This window comes from Sapajus apella, unplaced genomic scaffold, assembly GCF_009761245.1.
Source record: "Sapajus apella isolate SASKATOON/1434 unplaced genomic scaffold, GSC_monkey_1.0 scaffold77, whole genome shotgun sequence".
Taxonomy (NCBI): domain Eukaryota; kingdom Metazoa; phylum Chordata; class Mammalia; order Primates; family Cebidae; genus Sapajus; species Sapajus apella.
The window spans coordinates 9,015,050-9,029,424 of record NW_022437017.1 but is presented as its reverse complement, the minus strand read 5'-3'; the positions used below and the strand labels follow the sequence as shown (position 1 = coordinate 9,029,424).

At 59.3% G+C, this 14,375-nt stretch overlaps 2 protein-coding genes and 1 long non-coding RNA gene across 3 annotated transcripts in view; 1 reads left to right on the top strand and 2 right to left on the bottom strand.

The window, feature by feature from the left end:
* Positions 1–7,629, bottom strand: part of LOC116532820 — a 26,433-nt gene extending 18,804 nt beyond the window's left edge. Inside the window, exon 1 of the long non-coding RNA XR_004260963.1 lies at positions 7,495–7,629. This is a non-coding gene — a long non-coding RNA (uncharacterized LOC116532820). The remainder of the gene's footprint in view (positions 1–7,494) is intronic.
* On the top strand, positions 4,612–8,412 carry OAZ1 (ornithine decarboxylase antizyme 1). The gene is given in 6 exon segments (XM_032252355.1): positions 4,612–4,848; positions 6,302–6,359; positions 6,361–6,447; positions 6,750–6,922; positions 7,662–7,747; positions 7,907–8,412. Coding segments are annotated over 6 exon segments (684 nt in total). The 5' UTR covers positions 4,612–4,702; the 3' UTR covers positions 8,041–8,412.
* A 468-nt stretch (positions 8,413–8,880) lies between these two features.
* The window catches only part of PEAK3 (PEAK family member 3), an 8,637-nt gene continuing 3,142 nt past the window's right edge, over positions 8,881–14,375 (bottom strand). Inside the window, exons 3-4 of the mRNA XM_032252359.1 lie at positions 13,346–13,875; positions 8,881–11,117 (exon numbers count right to left, since the gene is read on the bottom strand). Of these exons, the coding sequence (XP_032108250.1) occupies positions 10,323–11,117; positions 13,346–13,875 (1,325 nt within the window). The 3' untranslated portion in view covers positions 8,881–10,322. The remainder of the gene's footprint in view (positions 11,118–13,345; positions 13,876–14,375) is intronic.

Below are 14,375 nucleotides of genomic sequence, written 5' to 3'. Positions count from 1 at the left end.
TTGACCAGGATGGTCTCGATCTCCTGACCTCGTGATCCACCCGCCTCGGCCTCCCAAAGTGCTGGGATTACAGGCTTGAGCCACCGCGCCCGGCCGATTTTCCTTTCTTTCCTTTTTCTTTTTTCTTTTTTAGAGACAGGGTTTCTCCATGTTGGTCAGGCTGGTCTCGAACTTCTGACCTCAGGTGATCCTCCCACCACGGCCTCCCAAAGTGCTGGGATTACAGGCATGAGCCACCGCACCCGACCACCTACTTGATGTTTACCTGTTTACATTTTATTTTATTTAACTGATTATTCTTTTAGAGACTAGGTCTCCCTCTGTCACCCAGGCTGCAGCGCAGTGGCGAGATCAGAGCTCACTGCAGCCTCCACCTCCCTGGCTCAGCTGATCCTCCTGTCTCAGGCACGGGAATAGTTGGGACTAGAGGTGTGCACCACCATGCCCAGCTAATTTAAAAATTTGCTGTAAGGTCGGGCGCGGTGGCTCAAGCCTGTAATCCCAGCACTTTGGGAGGCTGAGGCGGGTGGATCACGAGGTCAAGAGATCGAGACCATCCTGGTCAACATGGTGAAACCCCGTCTCTACTAAAACTACAAAAAATTAGCTGGGCATGGTGGCGCGTGCCTGTAGTCCCAGCTACTCAGGAGGCTGAGGCAGGAGAATTGCCTGAACCCAGGAGGCGGAGGTTGCGGTGAGCCGAGATCGTGCCATTGCACTCCAGCCTGGGTAACAAGAGCGAAACTCCGTCTCAAAAAAAATAAATAAAAATAAATAAATAAAAATTTGCTGTAGAGTTGGGGGTCTGGCAATGTTATCCTGGCTGGTCTTTTTTTTTTTTGAGACGGAGTTTCACTCTTGTTGTCCAGGCTGGAGTGCAATGGTGTGATCTCGGTTTGCTGCAACCTCTGGCTACTGGGTTCAAACGATTCTCCTGCCTCAGCCTCTCAAGTAGCTGGGATTACAGGCACACGCCACCACGCCTGGCTAATTTTGTATTTTCAGTAGAGATGAGGTTTCTTCATGTTGGTCAGGCTGGTCTTGAACTTCTGACCTCAGGTGATCTGTCTCCCTCGGCCTCGCAAAGTGCTGGAATTACAGGCGTGAGCCAGGGTGCCTGGACAACCCCGGCTGGTCTTGAACTCCTCAGCTCAGATGATCTTGCCTCTGCCCCAAAAAGTGCACGCCGGGCCCACATATCCTTTTTGAAATCAGAGTTGGCCGGGCACGGTGGCTCACACCTGTCATCCCAGCACTTTGGGAGGCCGAGGCGGGCAGATCACAAGGTCAGGAGTTCGAGACCAGCCTGACCAACGTGGTGAAACCCCATCTCTACTAAAAATACAAAGATTAGGCGTGGTGGCGGGCGCCTGTAATCCCAGCTACTTGGGAGGCTGCGGCAGGAGAATCGCTGGAACCTGAGAAGCGGAGGTTGCAGTGAGCAGCTGAGATCATGCCACTGCACTCCAGCCTGGGGAACAGGGTGAGACTGTGTCATAAATAACCAAATAAATAAATAAGTCAGAGTCATACTCTCTGCCTCCTCTGCCAGCATCTATCCCCTCAGCCTTGATTTCAGAGAAGACCCAGGGATGGGTTCTCCATCCTTGACCATCCCACATGCTCTCCTGTCCCTTTCAGACAGTTCAAGTCTCACCACCTCCAGGAAGCCCTCCCTGATGTGCCCCTTTCTCTCCCTGCTGTCTGTGGGCCCCTCACCAGTCACAGACTCCCCAGCTCCCAGCAAAGCACCTCCCACCCTGGTTCCTGGGAGCACAGCCGGATGGACCAGCGGGGTGCATTTGCTCATCCTAGTGCTCATCCACCGTGGCCTGGCCAGTGTGGGGGTGGTTGTTCTAGAAGCCTCACAGCGCTGGCAGGCGGCCATGAGTTAGAGGTAGACAGGAGGAGGAAGTGAGAACTGCTGCAGTCAGGGCGGAGGGACGGGGCTCCCTGGTCGTGGCGGTTCTGGAAATCGCACCCCGACCTGTTCATTTCGGGCACCCTCTTGCCTCAGCTCCCAGAGGAAGTTCTCAACTAGGGGGCGTGATTCTGCCTCCAAGGGACTTTGGGTGATGTTTGGGTTATTTCCGGTTGTCATGGCTGAGGGTGCTACTGGCGTGGAGTGGGTGGAGGCCAGGGACACTGCTCAGCACCCTGCAGTGACCAGGGCTGCCCATCCCAGAGAACCTTCCAAGCCCAGTGTCCACGGGGCTGAGGGAGGAGACCCGTCTGTTCTCTGCTCACACCAGACACCAGCATCAACTCCCAACAGGGCAATCGGTTTAAACCAGGAGGACCCCAGCGCCTGGGATTCTTCTCCTGTCTCCCTCCCCATTCAGGGTGTGGATCTCTTTTCTTTCTTTCTTTTTTTGAAACGGAGTCTTGTCCCATAGTCCAGGCTGAAGTGCAGTGGTGAGATCTTGGTTCACTGCAACCTCTGCCTCCCGGGTTCAAGAGATTCTCCTGCCTCAGCATCCTGAGTAGCTGGGATTACAGGCGCACGCCACCACGCCCGGCTAATTTTTCTATTTTTAGTAGAGACGGGGTTTTGCCATGTTGGCCAGGCTGGTCTTGAGCTCCTGACCTTGTGATCCCCTCCCCACCCACACCTTGGCCTGCCAAAGTGCTAAGATTACACTTGTGAGCCACTGCACCTGGCCAGGGTGCACTGCAGCTTCCTGGGACTTCAACAGGGCAGAGGATCATGGGACGCAGAGTCCCTTGGCAGTCCGTGGAATCCCCTAACCCTGGGGGGGTCTCACCCAGGATGATTCTGCCCCCCACCAAGGGACATTGGGTGATGTCTGGGGATACTTCTGGCTGTCATGACTGGGGGTGCTCCCGGCATGGTGGGTGGAGGCCAAGGATGCTGCTCAGCACCCTGCAGTGCCCAGGACGGCCCCAAATGTTAACAGCAGGAGTTAATTTCTGCCTCAACACCTGAATATCGAATGCTCATAGCAGAGATGCAACAGCAGTCTTCCAGTGCAGTATGAAATCTGAAAAGAGGGTCAGGTGTTGTGGCCCAAGGTGGTAATCCCAGCACTTTGGGAGGCCGAGGCAGGTGGATCATCCGAGGTCAGGAGTTCGAGACCAGCTTGGCCAACATGGTGAAACTCCATCTCTACTAAAAATACAAAAATTAGCCGGGCATGGTCTGGGGTGCCTGTAATCCCAGCTCCTCGGGTGGCTAAGGCAAGAGAATCGCTTGAATCCAGGAGGCGGAGGTTACAGTGAGCTGAGATCACGTCACTGTACTCCAGCCTGGGGGACAGCAAGGCCCGGCCGCAAACAAAAGTAAAACCATGAAAGAAAACAGGATCTGCTAGGAGTAGTATTTTTGCTTGGTAAGATCGAAATGCACTTTATACATGAAATATATTTTATTAAGCCGGGCGCGGCGGCTCACGCCTGTAATCCTAGCACTTTGGGAGGCCCAGGTGGGTGGATCACCTGAGGTCAGGAGTTCAAGACCAGCCTGGCCATCACGGTGAAACCCCCATCTTAAAAAAAAGAAAAAGAAAAAGATATTTTATTAAACCTCACTGCAAAGTGGCATATTTTTGCTGAATTAGTAGTTTAGTCTACACAGAAGCTGTGTGTACCCAAATGTAACTCCCAGGAGCTCTGTCTTTGCTTATTACGTGCAAACTGCAGTTCATACCTGAGATATTTATTTTTCCTGGATTTAACCAGGAGGGGAAATATTTTCGTTGGATAAGTCCACATTTTAGCTCACAGGAGAAAGAGTTTACCGAACTTAACCGAAAAATAAATCGTTTTTTTCCGTGGGAGATCCACATTTTAGTTCCTACATGAGATGTGTTTCTGAGTTTTAACTGCCAGAAGTAATGTTTCTCCTTAGGGTGAGTTTTTTTTTTTTTTTTTTTTTTTAGGGTGAGTTTTAATTTCCACAGGAAAAATCTGAATTTATCCTCAAAGAGTACAATTTTTGCTTGAGTCCAAATCGCACACGAAATATTTTACTAACTTGGAATAATATCTTTAACATTGGAAGTTCTTTTTTAAAACATCGGAAGCTTTTTAAGAACAGCAAGACCAAATTAAATAATAATAATAATAATCACCGATGATTACCAGGTGTTACTTGAAATAATCTTGTCCTTTGGGGGATGGGCGCGGTGAGACCCCCCCCCCCCATACCCGGGGGCCTTTGTCGCCCCAAGCCGCCAGGGGAGGGGTCCCGCTGCGTGAAGGGGCCCTAGGGAGGGTGACGTGGATCACGACGGACAAACTGGCACTCGGAAACCACCAAAAATCGGCCCCAAAGGGCCGTCCCCGCCCCAAGGCCCAGTTGTGGGGGCGGGGACGGCTTAGGGCGCGCGCAGCGCGTACCCCGCGCTACGGCAAGCCCCGCCCCCGGGGGCCCGCAGAGTGACGCGAGAAGGAGGGGGCGTGCCCCAAGGCTCAACAACCAATCTTCGGAGCCGCCTTGCCCTGGGCCCGTCACCTTTCACCAATCAGACCCTGAGAGGGGCGGACGCGACTTTTTTTTCCCGGCAGCCCCGCGCTCCGCCCCTTGTGCGGCCGCGTTCCCGGCGGCGCGGGGGGCGTGGCCCGGGCGCGGCGTCTATAAAGGCGGGCGGCGACGACGACGCCATTTTGCGAACGGCGAGCAGCGGCGGCGGCGCGGAGAGGCGCAGCGGAGGTTTTCCTGGTTTCGGACCCCAGCGGCCGGATGGTGAAATCCTCCCTGCAGCGGATCCTCAACAGCCACTGCTTCGCCAGAGAGAAGGAAGGGGATAAACCCAGCGCCACCGTCCACGACAGCCTCACCATGCCGCTCCTCAGCTTGCACAGCCGCGGCGGCCGCAGCAGTGAGAGGTGAGCGCCCCGCCCCCGTCCGAAGCTTCCAGAAGCGCAGGCCCGCGGGGGGCTGGCCTCGGGTGAACAGACAGGTCCCGGGCGCGCGAGATCCGCCCCTTTGTCAAGGCCAGGATCGCGCCGGGGGCGGGGCGGGTCTGGAGGTCCCCCCCGGTCCTGGCAGCGCTCTTGGGGGGTCGGGTTTGCGCGCACAGGTCCGGAGCCTTATTCGAAAAGGGTGTGGGGTCCTTGCTCGGGTTTGCGGGGGCGCCTGATTCGAGGGTGAGGTCGGAGGTCCGATTTGGGCGCAGGATGGGGAATCTGGGGGAGGCGAGTGCGTTTTGCGGGGTTCGCGGGATAGGACTTCATTGTGGAGGAGGGGAGAGGCTTCCGGTTGCGGGTCGGATTTGGGGGGCGCAGGGGGCAATCTGGTTGGGGGCGGGGTCGCCCTTGTCGGGGGCTGGTCCGAGGCTACGCAGGGCTCGCGGGGCGGGTGAATTTGCGCTTCTCAGTTCCAGCCGTGGAGCTTGCGGTGCGGGAGCCGTGAGTGCTTCGCGGCGGGCAAACTACTCCCGCTGGCCCCCCGCGCCCCGATGTGGCCTCCGCAAGCGGCCGACCTCGTGGGCCACGTTTTTCGCCCCAGAGCGAGCGGGTCTGGATGGCCCGGGAAGCGGGGTGCGAGGCCGCGCACGTAGGCGGCACCCAGGGCTTCTCCGCGGGGGCCCCCGGGGAGCTGGGGGTCCCACAGCGCCGGGGGAAGACCCCCGCCGCCTCCCGGGACCACGCGTCATGTTTCCCGGAGCGCGGAGGCCAGCTGCGGTGGTTGGGGGGCCCACGGGGTCTCGGCCGAGCCTCCCCGACGGCGTCCACCTAGGTGGGCGTCACTCAGCCCCGGGGATCGGGAAGTTTGGCTGAGGTGCTGACGGTGACGCCGTTTGGGGGCCCTGCAAAATGGAGGCGACTTTGGGGCCTGTTTACACTGCGCAGCAAATGGCTGCTGGCGCTGTCGGCTGCGCGATTGTGAAAATCTCCCCCGGGGCGCGGGGCCGCGTCTGCCGAGATGACGCAACCGGGCCCGGGCCCGGAGCGGGGGGGCCAGGGCAGGAGGGGGCGCGTCCTCCGCGAGGTCAGGCCAGGCCCCCACTCTTCCCCTCCCTGGGACAAGCCAGGGTTCCGGATTCTGGCCGCAGTGCAGGGTGGAAAGGGGAAGCGCTGGCCGGGGCGGGGCGAGGGGAAGGGACCCGCGCCCAGTGAGGGTTGGGCAGGCCTGGGCGATGCTGTCCGAGGAGTCGAGGCTCAGTAATCGCTGCCCCTGGTTCTCGGGGCAGGCGTTAGAGATGCCCTCGAGAAGTCTGGGGTGTGGGGCGGGGCGGGGTCCTCCGGCCAGAACTGATTAGGACTGAAGGCCGCCCGCGCGCCCTGAAGGGTGTCTGCGCGGAGCCCGGCGCCGCCTACTGACCCGCGTCTCTTGCAGTTCCAGGGTGTCTCTCCTCTGCTGTAGTAACCCGGGTCCGGGGCCTCGGTGGTGCTCCTGATGCCCCTCACCCACCCCTGAAGATCCCAGGTGGGCGAGGGAATAGTCAGAGGGATCACAATCTTTCAGCTAACTTATTCTACTCTGTGAGTATGGGGCCGGGCCTGCCACGGTGGAGTGGGGTGCGCTGGGGCTGCTCTGGGGCCGCAGGCGCTTCCTGTGCACCTTTCTGTCCTGTACCTGTGATTTAGTTTAATTCTGGGAACCCAGAGTTTCGTCGGAGCTAGTGTACAGACTTCCGAAGCTTGAGCTTTGCCTGAGCTGAATAATGGCCTAGGCCTCAGCCTTAGTGCTGCCGGGTGGGTGGCCGGGGTCTCGGAGCCCCGTAGGGTGCGTGGGGCTTCTGAACTGAGGGGTTGTGAATTGGGCTGCACCGTCTCCTGGGCAGGATGATCGGCTGAATGTAACAGAGGAACTAACATCCAACGACAAGACGAGGATTCTCCACGTCCAGTCCAGGCTCACAGACGCCAAACACATTCACTGGCGAGCAGTGCTGAGTGGCGGCAGCCTCTACATCGAGATCCCGGGCGGTGCGCTGCCCGAGGGGAGCAAGGACAGGTGAGGGGCCAGGACTGCCCGAGGGGAGCAAGGACAGGTGAGAGGCCAGAACAGGTCGGGCTGCCCGAGGAGGGCGAGGACAGGTGGGGAGAACTTACCCAGGTGTGCAGGGAGCACGTGGGGGGTGCTGCCCTCAGGCAGCAAATATGGGGGCTGCCATTGCTTTGTGGGTGGGGACAGGGTCCCTTTTTGTAAAGTCACTGCAGCCGGGTCACAGTGGCTCACACCTGTAATCCCAGTACTTTGGGAGGCTGAGGCAGGCAGATCACGAGGTCGAGAGATCTAGATCATCCTTGCCAGCATGGTGAAACCCCGTCTGTCTCTACTAAAAATAGAAAATTTATCTGGGTGTGGTGGCACACGCCTGTAGTCCCAGTTGCTCTGGAGGCTGAGGCAGGAGAATCGCCTGAACCCAGGAAGTGAAGGTTGCAGTGGGCCAAGATCGAGCCTCTGCGCTCCAGCTTGGGCATTGGAGTGAGACTGCGTGTCAAAAAAAAAAAGTGCACTCCAAGTTCTGACCCTGGGATTCCGCCCTTCAGGGGACGCCAGGCAGTGTCTGAGAACTTTCTGACATGGGGGCTGCTCAGTACCTTGCCGTCTCAGGACAGCCCCATCTATAAGACGATCTGGACCCAGGGGGACCCCAGAGTAGAGCAGCCCTCTGGGTAGCTGTTACAGCCCAGGAGGGAGGTGGGCAGGTGCGTTGGTCTGGCTGTCAAGGTGCTCACTCGCGCTGTAGCTTCGCAGTTCTCCTGGAGTTTGCTGAGGAGCAGCTGCGAGCTGACCATGTCTTCATTTGCTTCCACAAGAACCGTGAGGACAGAGGTAGGTGACCACATCTCCTGCAGCGGGCGTGTGGGGGTGCCCGTCCCACCCCTTCATTCTCAACCCACAGGCGCGGTCTCCGCTCCCCCACACCCTCGGGCATCCCAGCAGGGCCTCTGGGCACGGGGGCTCTGACATCTGACAGCCTCTTCCCCGCAGCCGCCTTGCTCCGGACCTTCAGCTTTTTGGGCTTTGAGATTGTGAGACCGGGGCATCCCCTTGTCCCCAAGAGACCCGACGCTTGCTTCATGGCCTACACGTTCGAGAGAGAGTCTTCCGGCGAGGAGGAGTAGCAGCCGCGGTGGGGCTGCACATCAAGCCCCTGCGGTCGCCCCCATCAGCTGGCGGGGACAGTAGACTCGCTCATCTCGCCTGGGTTTGTCCGCATGTTGTAATCGTGCAAATGCTCACTCCAAATTAGCGGCATATTTCTTGAAGTTGAATATTGTGTTTGTGATACTGAAGTATTTGCTTTAATTCTAAATAAAAATTTATATTTTACTTTTTTATTGCTGGTTTAAGATGATTCAGATTATCCTTGTACTTGGAGGAGAAGTTTCTTATTTGGAGTCTTTTGGAAACAGTCTTAGGTCTTTTAACTTGGAAAGAGGTACTCATCTCCCTTCTATTCTCTCCGAAAGCCAATAAAGTGATTACACCCCATGCACGTGGCTCCGTGGCGTTAATGCCCGCGACTGTGGGGAGGGGAGCCTGGGCCCACGGAGGGCCCTGGCTGGAGGGGTCGCAGGGGACTTGGCACTGGGGCAGCTGGAGGGCCTTTCCCGCGGAGGGGACTCCCTGGGCCGCGTCAGCTGACTGCTCACTTGGGGCCTCTCTCTGCCTCGCTCCCCTCCCGCCCCAGCCTGGGCCTGCGCGTGGGGGTCGGCGTCTCCAGCCCTTTTGGGGCGCCTTGTCAATGGCCCACTCGGGGGGCTGCCGTGCCGTTCAGGGCAGCAGCACTTCCGGTGGGGGTGTGGCCTGCATGGAGCGCTTCCGGATGCGCCGACTGCGCGGCCGCAGCGCCACTGGCCGGCCGTAGCCGGGAACGCCACCCGGCAAGTCGGGGCCCGGCGTGGCCGGGAAACCGGCTGGAGAGAGGAGGAGCTCGAAGAGATGGGGGTAGACCCGGTGTGCGGGGGCATATTCAGCTGTCTGAGCGATGGTGGGGTTGGCTGGGGGGACAGACCTGGACACAGACACTCCCAGCTCGTTAGGGCGGCGCAAATGCAGGAAAGGGGGGCTTTGGAGCTGAGGCCTTGCAGGCTGAATACGAGTCAAGCATAGTCGAGGGGGGGCTGTTTTCAGCGTAAAAAAACAACTTGGGCGCCGGGCGCGGTGGCTCACGCGTGTAATCCCAACACTCTGCGAGGCTGAGGTTGGCGGATCTTTAAAAAAAAAAAAAAAATTGGGCGAAGTGGGGGCGGGTACCAGAAAGTACCTCCAAGGATGAACAACATGGGGTTGGAGACTTCAAAAGGGAAGAGCCCTGTGTGTATTCCAGGGCACTGGGGAGCCATGGGAAGTGTTTGAGCTGGAGAGGGACCTCATAGGAATGCCATGGGAAATGGAATGGAGGGGCAACCCTGGGGCTCCAGGGAGGCCACAGGCAAGGCAGTGCAAAGTGGCAGAGGCCTAAAGGAAGACTCCTATTCCCCATGAGTGAGTCTCCTCTGTGCCTGTTTATTCCATCATCCAGCGGTATTAAGTGAGCACCTACTGTGTGCCAGGCCTGGCCTTTGCCTCCAGGGAACTCACCGCCTTGGGGACAGTAACATAAGGAGAGAGAGGAATCAATGCCCCTTGGTGGTGCTGCTTGCTGGGACTGGGCAGAGAGCGCAGGGTAAGGAGCTAGCAGGGCGCCCGGGGGGGGGGCAACCTTTATTTGTTTAGAGGAAGTGGAACTGGAACGGTGTGGCAGAGGAAACAGCTTCTACAAATGCTTGGGGGCGGGAAAGAAGTTAGTGGTCACGGAGGAACAGGGAGGAAGGGAGGCAGGGTGGACGCAGAGGGACTGGGGGAGGTGGCACAGAACCACGGGGACTTTCAGGGACGGTGAGTCCAGACCCCTCTGGGCTGGGTGTCTAAGGTCCCCCAGGGAGCCTTCCCTTCCCCTGACAGCATCCAGCAATTCCCCACCACACACCCAGAATCACTGGTCGTCTCAGCACAGGGGGTGCCCCGGGTCCAGGGATGCCTCTGGTCCTGGTCTTGGCCTCTCATGGAGACAGTGACAGACCCTGCGGCCGGAAGAGCGCCCTGGCCGCTGGGGAAGGCAGAACACATTCAGAACCACAGTGATCAGCGGGGTGTTCGCTCCTGGAAGAGGTGTGGGGGCCTGGCTTCAGGGAGGTGCTGCCCACACAGGAGGCGTTGGCCATCGGCCATCGGCCCCCAGCCCTGGACCCCCATCCCCAGCGCAGGCGGGAGGCTGTGGAGCGCAGGCACTGCTCCCTCTGCTTCGACCTGGGCCGCGCAGGAAGAAGGGGTTGTCCCGGCTATCACGGAGACGCCGACCTCAGCCCCAGCCCTGCCTCCTGGGCAGGCCTGGGCCAGGTGTGTTCGCCGAGGGTTGGGGTCAGTCCCACAGCAGCGCCAGGGCCTGGCCCATCGAGGACTCGGTGGCCTCGGCCAGGTACTCGCAGCACAGCCAGTCCTCGAGACCCGGCGCCTCCCCGCCTGCCGCGCGCTCTGCCAGGCGCAGGAGCAGTAGCGCGCGGCGCACCCGCAGCCACGGCCCGAGCGCCCGGAGCCAGGGCCCCAGCGGTGCTCCCCGGCCGCGCAGCTCAGGCCCGGGCCCCCAGAGCAGCGCCTGCAGCGCGCCCCGCGTGCGGGACGCCGAGGGCCGCCAGCGGGTCAACTGCGCTGCCAGGCGCTCCAGGCCCGCGGCCAAGGTCGAGGGCGCAGCGAGGCCGAGCAGCGTGCGGAGGAGGCGGCCCAGCTGCGGCGCGTGGGGGCCGGGGGGGCCGGGGGGCTGCCGGCAGACGCGGCCAAAGTCCGCGAGGAGCAGGCGCGGGGGCCCCGTCGCGGCACAGCCCCGCGGGGCCGCCAGCAGCAAGTTCTCCGGCCGCAGCTCGACCAGGGCGGCGCCCCGGGCCTCCAGGAACTCCAGGGCGGCGCTCAGCTGCAGGAGCTGCAGGGCCACGGCCCACGCGAACTCCTCCGGCGGCTGCGCGCAGGCCTCCGCCAGCCACTGCGCCACCGTGCGCTCCGGCACCTCCGCTGCCAGCGCCACCGCGCCCCTCCAGGGCGCCCCGGGCAGCGTGCCTTCTGGCACCAGGCCACACAGCCCCTGCAGATTGAAGTGCGGGGACAGGGAGGCCTGCAGCTTCAGGCCCCACGGGTGGGGCACGTCCGCCTCGGGCTTGGGCACCTGCAAAGCAGAGGGGGTGTCAGGACCTGGATTACTGACCCTCCCAGCACCGCCTGCCCCCGTGCCACCTGACCTGAAGCCTCCCCCGGCACCCCAAACCGCCCCCACTACGGCTAGGGAGGGGCTGCCTGCATCCCTCCAGAAGCAGGGGGTCCATGTTCATTTGGAAGTTAGTCACCTACTGTAAGGCCTTTCAAGAAAATTAAGCCGGGCAGGAAGATGGTGGCAGAATGTCCCTGGGCAGTGAGTTCCAAAGAAGATCCCTGGGCGCGGTGGCTCACACCTGTAACCCCAGCACTTTGGGAGGCCGAGGTGGGTGGATCACCTGAGGTCAGGAGTTCGAGACCAGCCTGGCCAACACGGTGAAACCCAGTCTCTAAAAAATAAAATAAAGTAAAAGTAAAAAAATACAAAACTAGCTGGGCGTGGTGGTAGGCACATGTAATCCCCGCTACTCAGGAGGCTGAGGCATGAGAATCGCTTGAACCCAGGAGGCAGAGGTTGCAGTGAGCCGAGATCATGCCACTGCACTCCAACCTGGGTGACAGAGTGAGATTCTGTGTAAAAAAAAAAAAACAAAAAAAAAAAAAAACAAAAAAATTAGGCCGGGTGCAGTGGCTCACACCTGTAATCCCAGCACTTTGGGAGACCGACGCGGGCAGATTACCTGATGTCGGGAGTTTGAGACCAGCCTGACCAACATGGAGAAACCCCATCTCTACTAAAAACACAAAATTAGTCTGGTGTGGTGGTGCACGCCTGTGACCGCAGCTACTCGGGAGGCTGAGGCAGGAGAATCACTTGAGCCTGGGAGGCAGAGGTGGCCGTAAGCCAAGATCGTGCCACCGCACTCCAGCCTGGGCGACAAGAGTGAAACTGCATCTCAAAAAAACAAAAAACAAAACCAAAAACCCAAACAAAGGCAGATCCTGGGCCCCGGAGAGGAGTGGGAGGGGCTTTCACAACGGCTGGGCTCGCAGGAAATACCCGCGGCCCCACACTTTAGAAACATGGTTTCCTGGGTTGACTGCGATGATTCACGATGATTCACGTGTTAGTTGCAAAATAAGCCATGAAGTCCGGCCCAGGACGGCGGCTCACGCCTGTCATCCCAGCACTTTGGGAGGCCGAGGTGGGCGGATCACCTGAGGCCAGGAGTTTGAGACCAGCCTTGCCAACATGGTGAAACGCCATCTCTATGAATAAATAAATAAACAGTAAAGTCTAATATGGTTTGGATGTGTCCCCAGCAACTCTCATGGCAACTGTAACCCCCGTGTTGGAGGTGGGGCCTGGCCTGGTGGGAGGGGACTGCCTCTTGGGGGTGGTTTATTGTGGGTGGCTCAGCACTGTGGCTGGGATAGAGAGGGTTCTCCCGTGGTCTGGTCCCCGTGTGTGGCCCTCCCCCTGCTCTTCCTCCTGTTCCCACCTTCGCCTTCCACTATGACGGGAAGCTTCCTGAGGCCTCCCCAGAAGCCGAAGCCACCAGACCCAGGAGGCAATTAAGGCATTTTTCTCTATAAATCACCCACCACCCAGTCTCCAGTATTCCTTTTTTTCCCCTCCCCCGAGACAGTCTCACTCTGTTGCCCAGGCTGGGTTCACTGCAACCTCCGCCTCCTGGGTTCAAGCGATTCTCCTGCCTCAGCCTCCCCAGTAGCTGGGACTACAGGCGCAGGCCACCACGCCTGGCTATTTTTTGTATTTTTAGTAGAGCTGGGGTTTCACCATACAGGCCAGGCTGGTCTCGAACTCCTGACCTGGGGATTCGCCCGCCTTGGTCTCCCACAGTGCTGGGATGACAGGCGTGAGCCACTGCGCCTCGCCTTTTTGTTTTGTTTTGTTTTGAGAGGGAGTCTCACTCTTTCGCCATGCTGGAGTGCAGTGGCCCAATCTCAGCTCACTGCAACCTCCGCCTCCCAGGTTCAAGCGATTCTCCTGCCTCAGCCTCCCAAGTATCTGGGATCACAGGTGCCTGCCACCACGCCTGGCTAATTTTTTTATTTTTAGTAGAGCCAGGGTTTCACCATGTTGGCCAGGCTGGTCTCGAACTCCTGACCTCAAGTGACCCGCCCGCCTCGGCCTCCCAAAGTGCTGGGATGACAGGCGTGAGCCACCGCGCCCGGCTTCCACGTGCGGTGGAACTAACACGAGGCTGGGCGAAACAAGCCCTCGGTTATGCTAAGATGGGAAGGGACGCCTCAGAGAAGGTGGGGCGAGGGGCTCACCTTGGCCACCAGGATGTGCCAGGCCTCTTCGTGCACGCGCACCACGCGGTAGTACAGGGCGTCCCCGCTCTCCGCGCAGGGCGAGCTGTCCAGGAGGCGGAAGCTGTGGCCGGGGCGGCAGGGCCCAGGGTGGCCTCCCATGAGCCGGGCACGGAGCCGGGCGTAGATGGCACGGAGGCCCTCCAGCTGCTGGGCAGCCAGTGCAGCCAGCACGGCCTCGGGGCTGTGCAGATCACGGAGGGAGAGGTGCAGAGGGGCGTCCACTAGACCGAAGGTCAGCTCTGCAGGGAGACCTGCTGGTCCCGCCTCGGCCTGGCTCTCATCCACACTGTGGGACCCCAGAAGGGGCCTCCGGGGCGGCTTTACTTGGGTGGAGCTGGGGTGGAGGCCCCTGCGCGTGGGCAGTGACTGCGTCCGGGTTAGGATCTTCTGGGGCAGGGGTGGGGGCAGGGGCTGTGGGTCGGTGGAGAGGGACCCAGGGGTCCGGGGGCGGCAGGCCTTGGAGGGCAGCAGGTGGGCACGGACCTCACCTGCAGGGGGAGACAGTGGGGAGGGTTGAGGACAGGCGGAGCGGGAATGGGACATGTGACTCCACCTCTGAGCCTCAGTTTCCCCTGGAAGTAATAAGGCTGGGCGCCAGTGGCTCATGCTTGTAACCCCAGCACTTAGGAAGCTGGAGGCTGAGGCAGGGGGATCAGTCTCGCTTGGGGTTCAAGACCAGTCTGGGCAGCACAGCGAGACCCCGTCTCTGAAAAAAAATTTTTTTTTAAATTTGCTACCAAAAAAAAAAAAAAAGAACAAAAAACAAACAAAATTTGCTACAATTCAAGATGAGATTAAAAAAATATTTTGTTAAAGGAAAATAAATGAATAATATAAAAAATTTGCCGGGGCCGGGTGCAGTGGCTCATGCCTGTAATCCCAGCACTTTGGGAGGCTGAGGCAGGTGGATCACCTGAGGTCAGGAGATTGAGACCATCCTGGCCAACATAGCGAAACCCTGTCTCAAAAAAAAAAAAAAAAAAAAAAA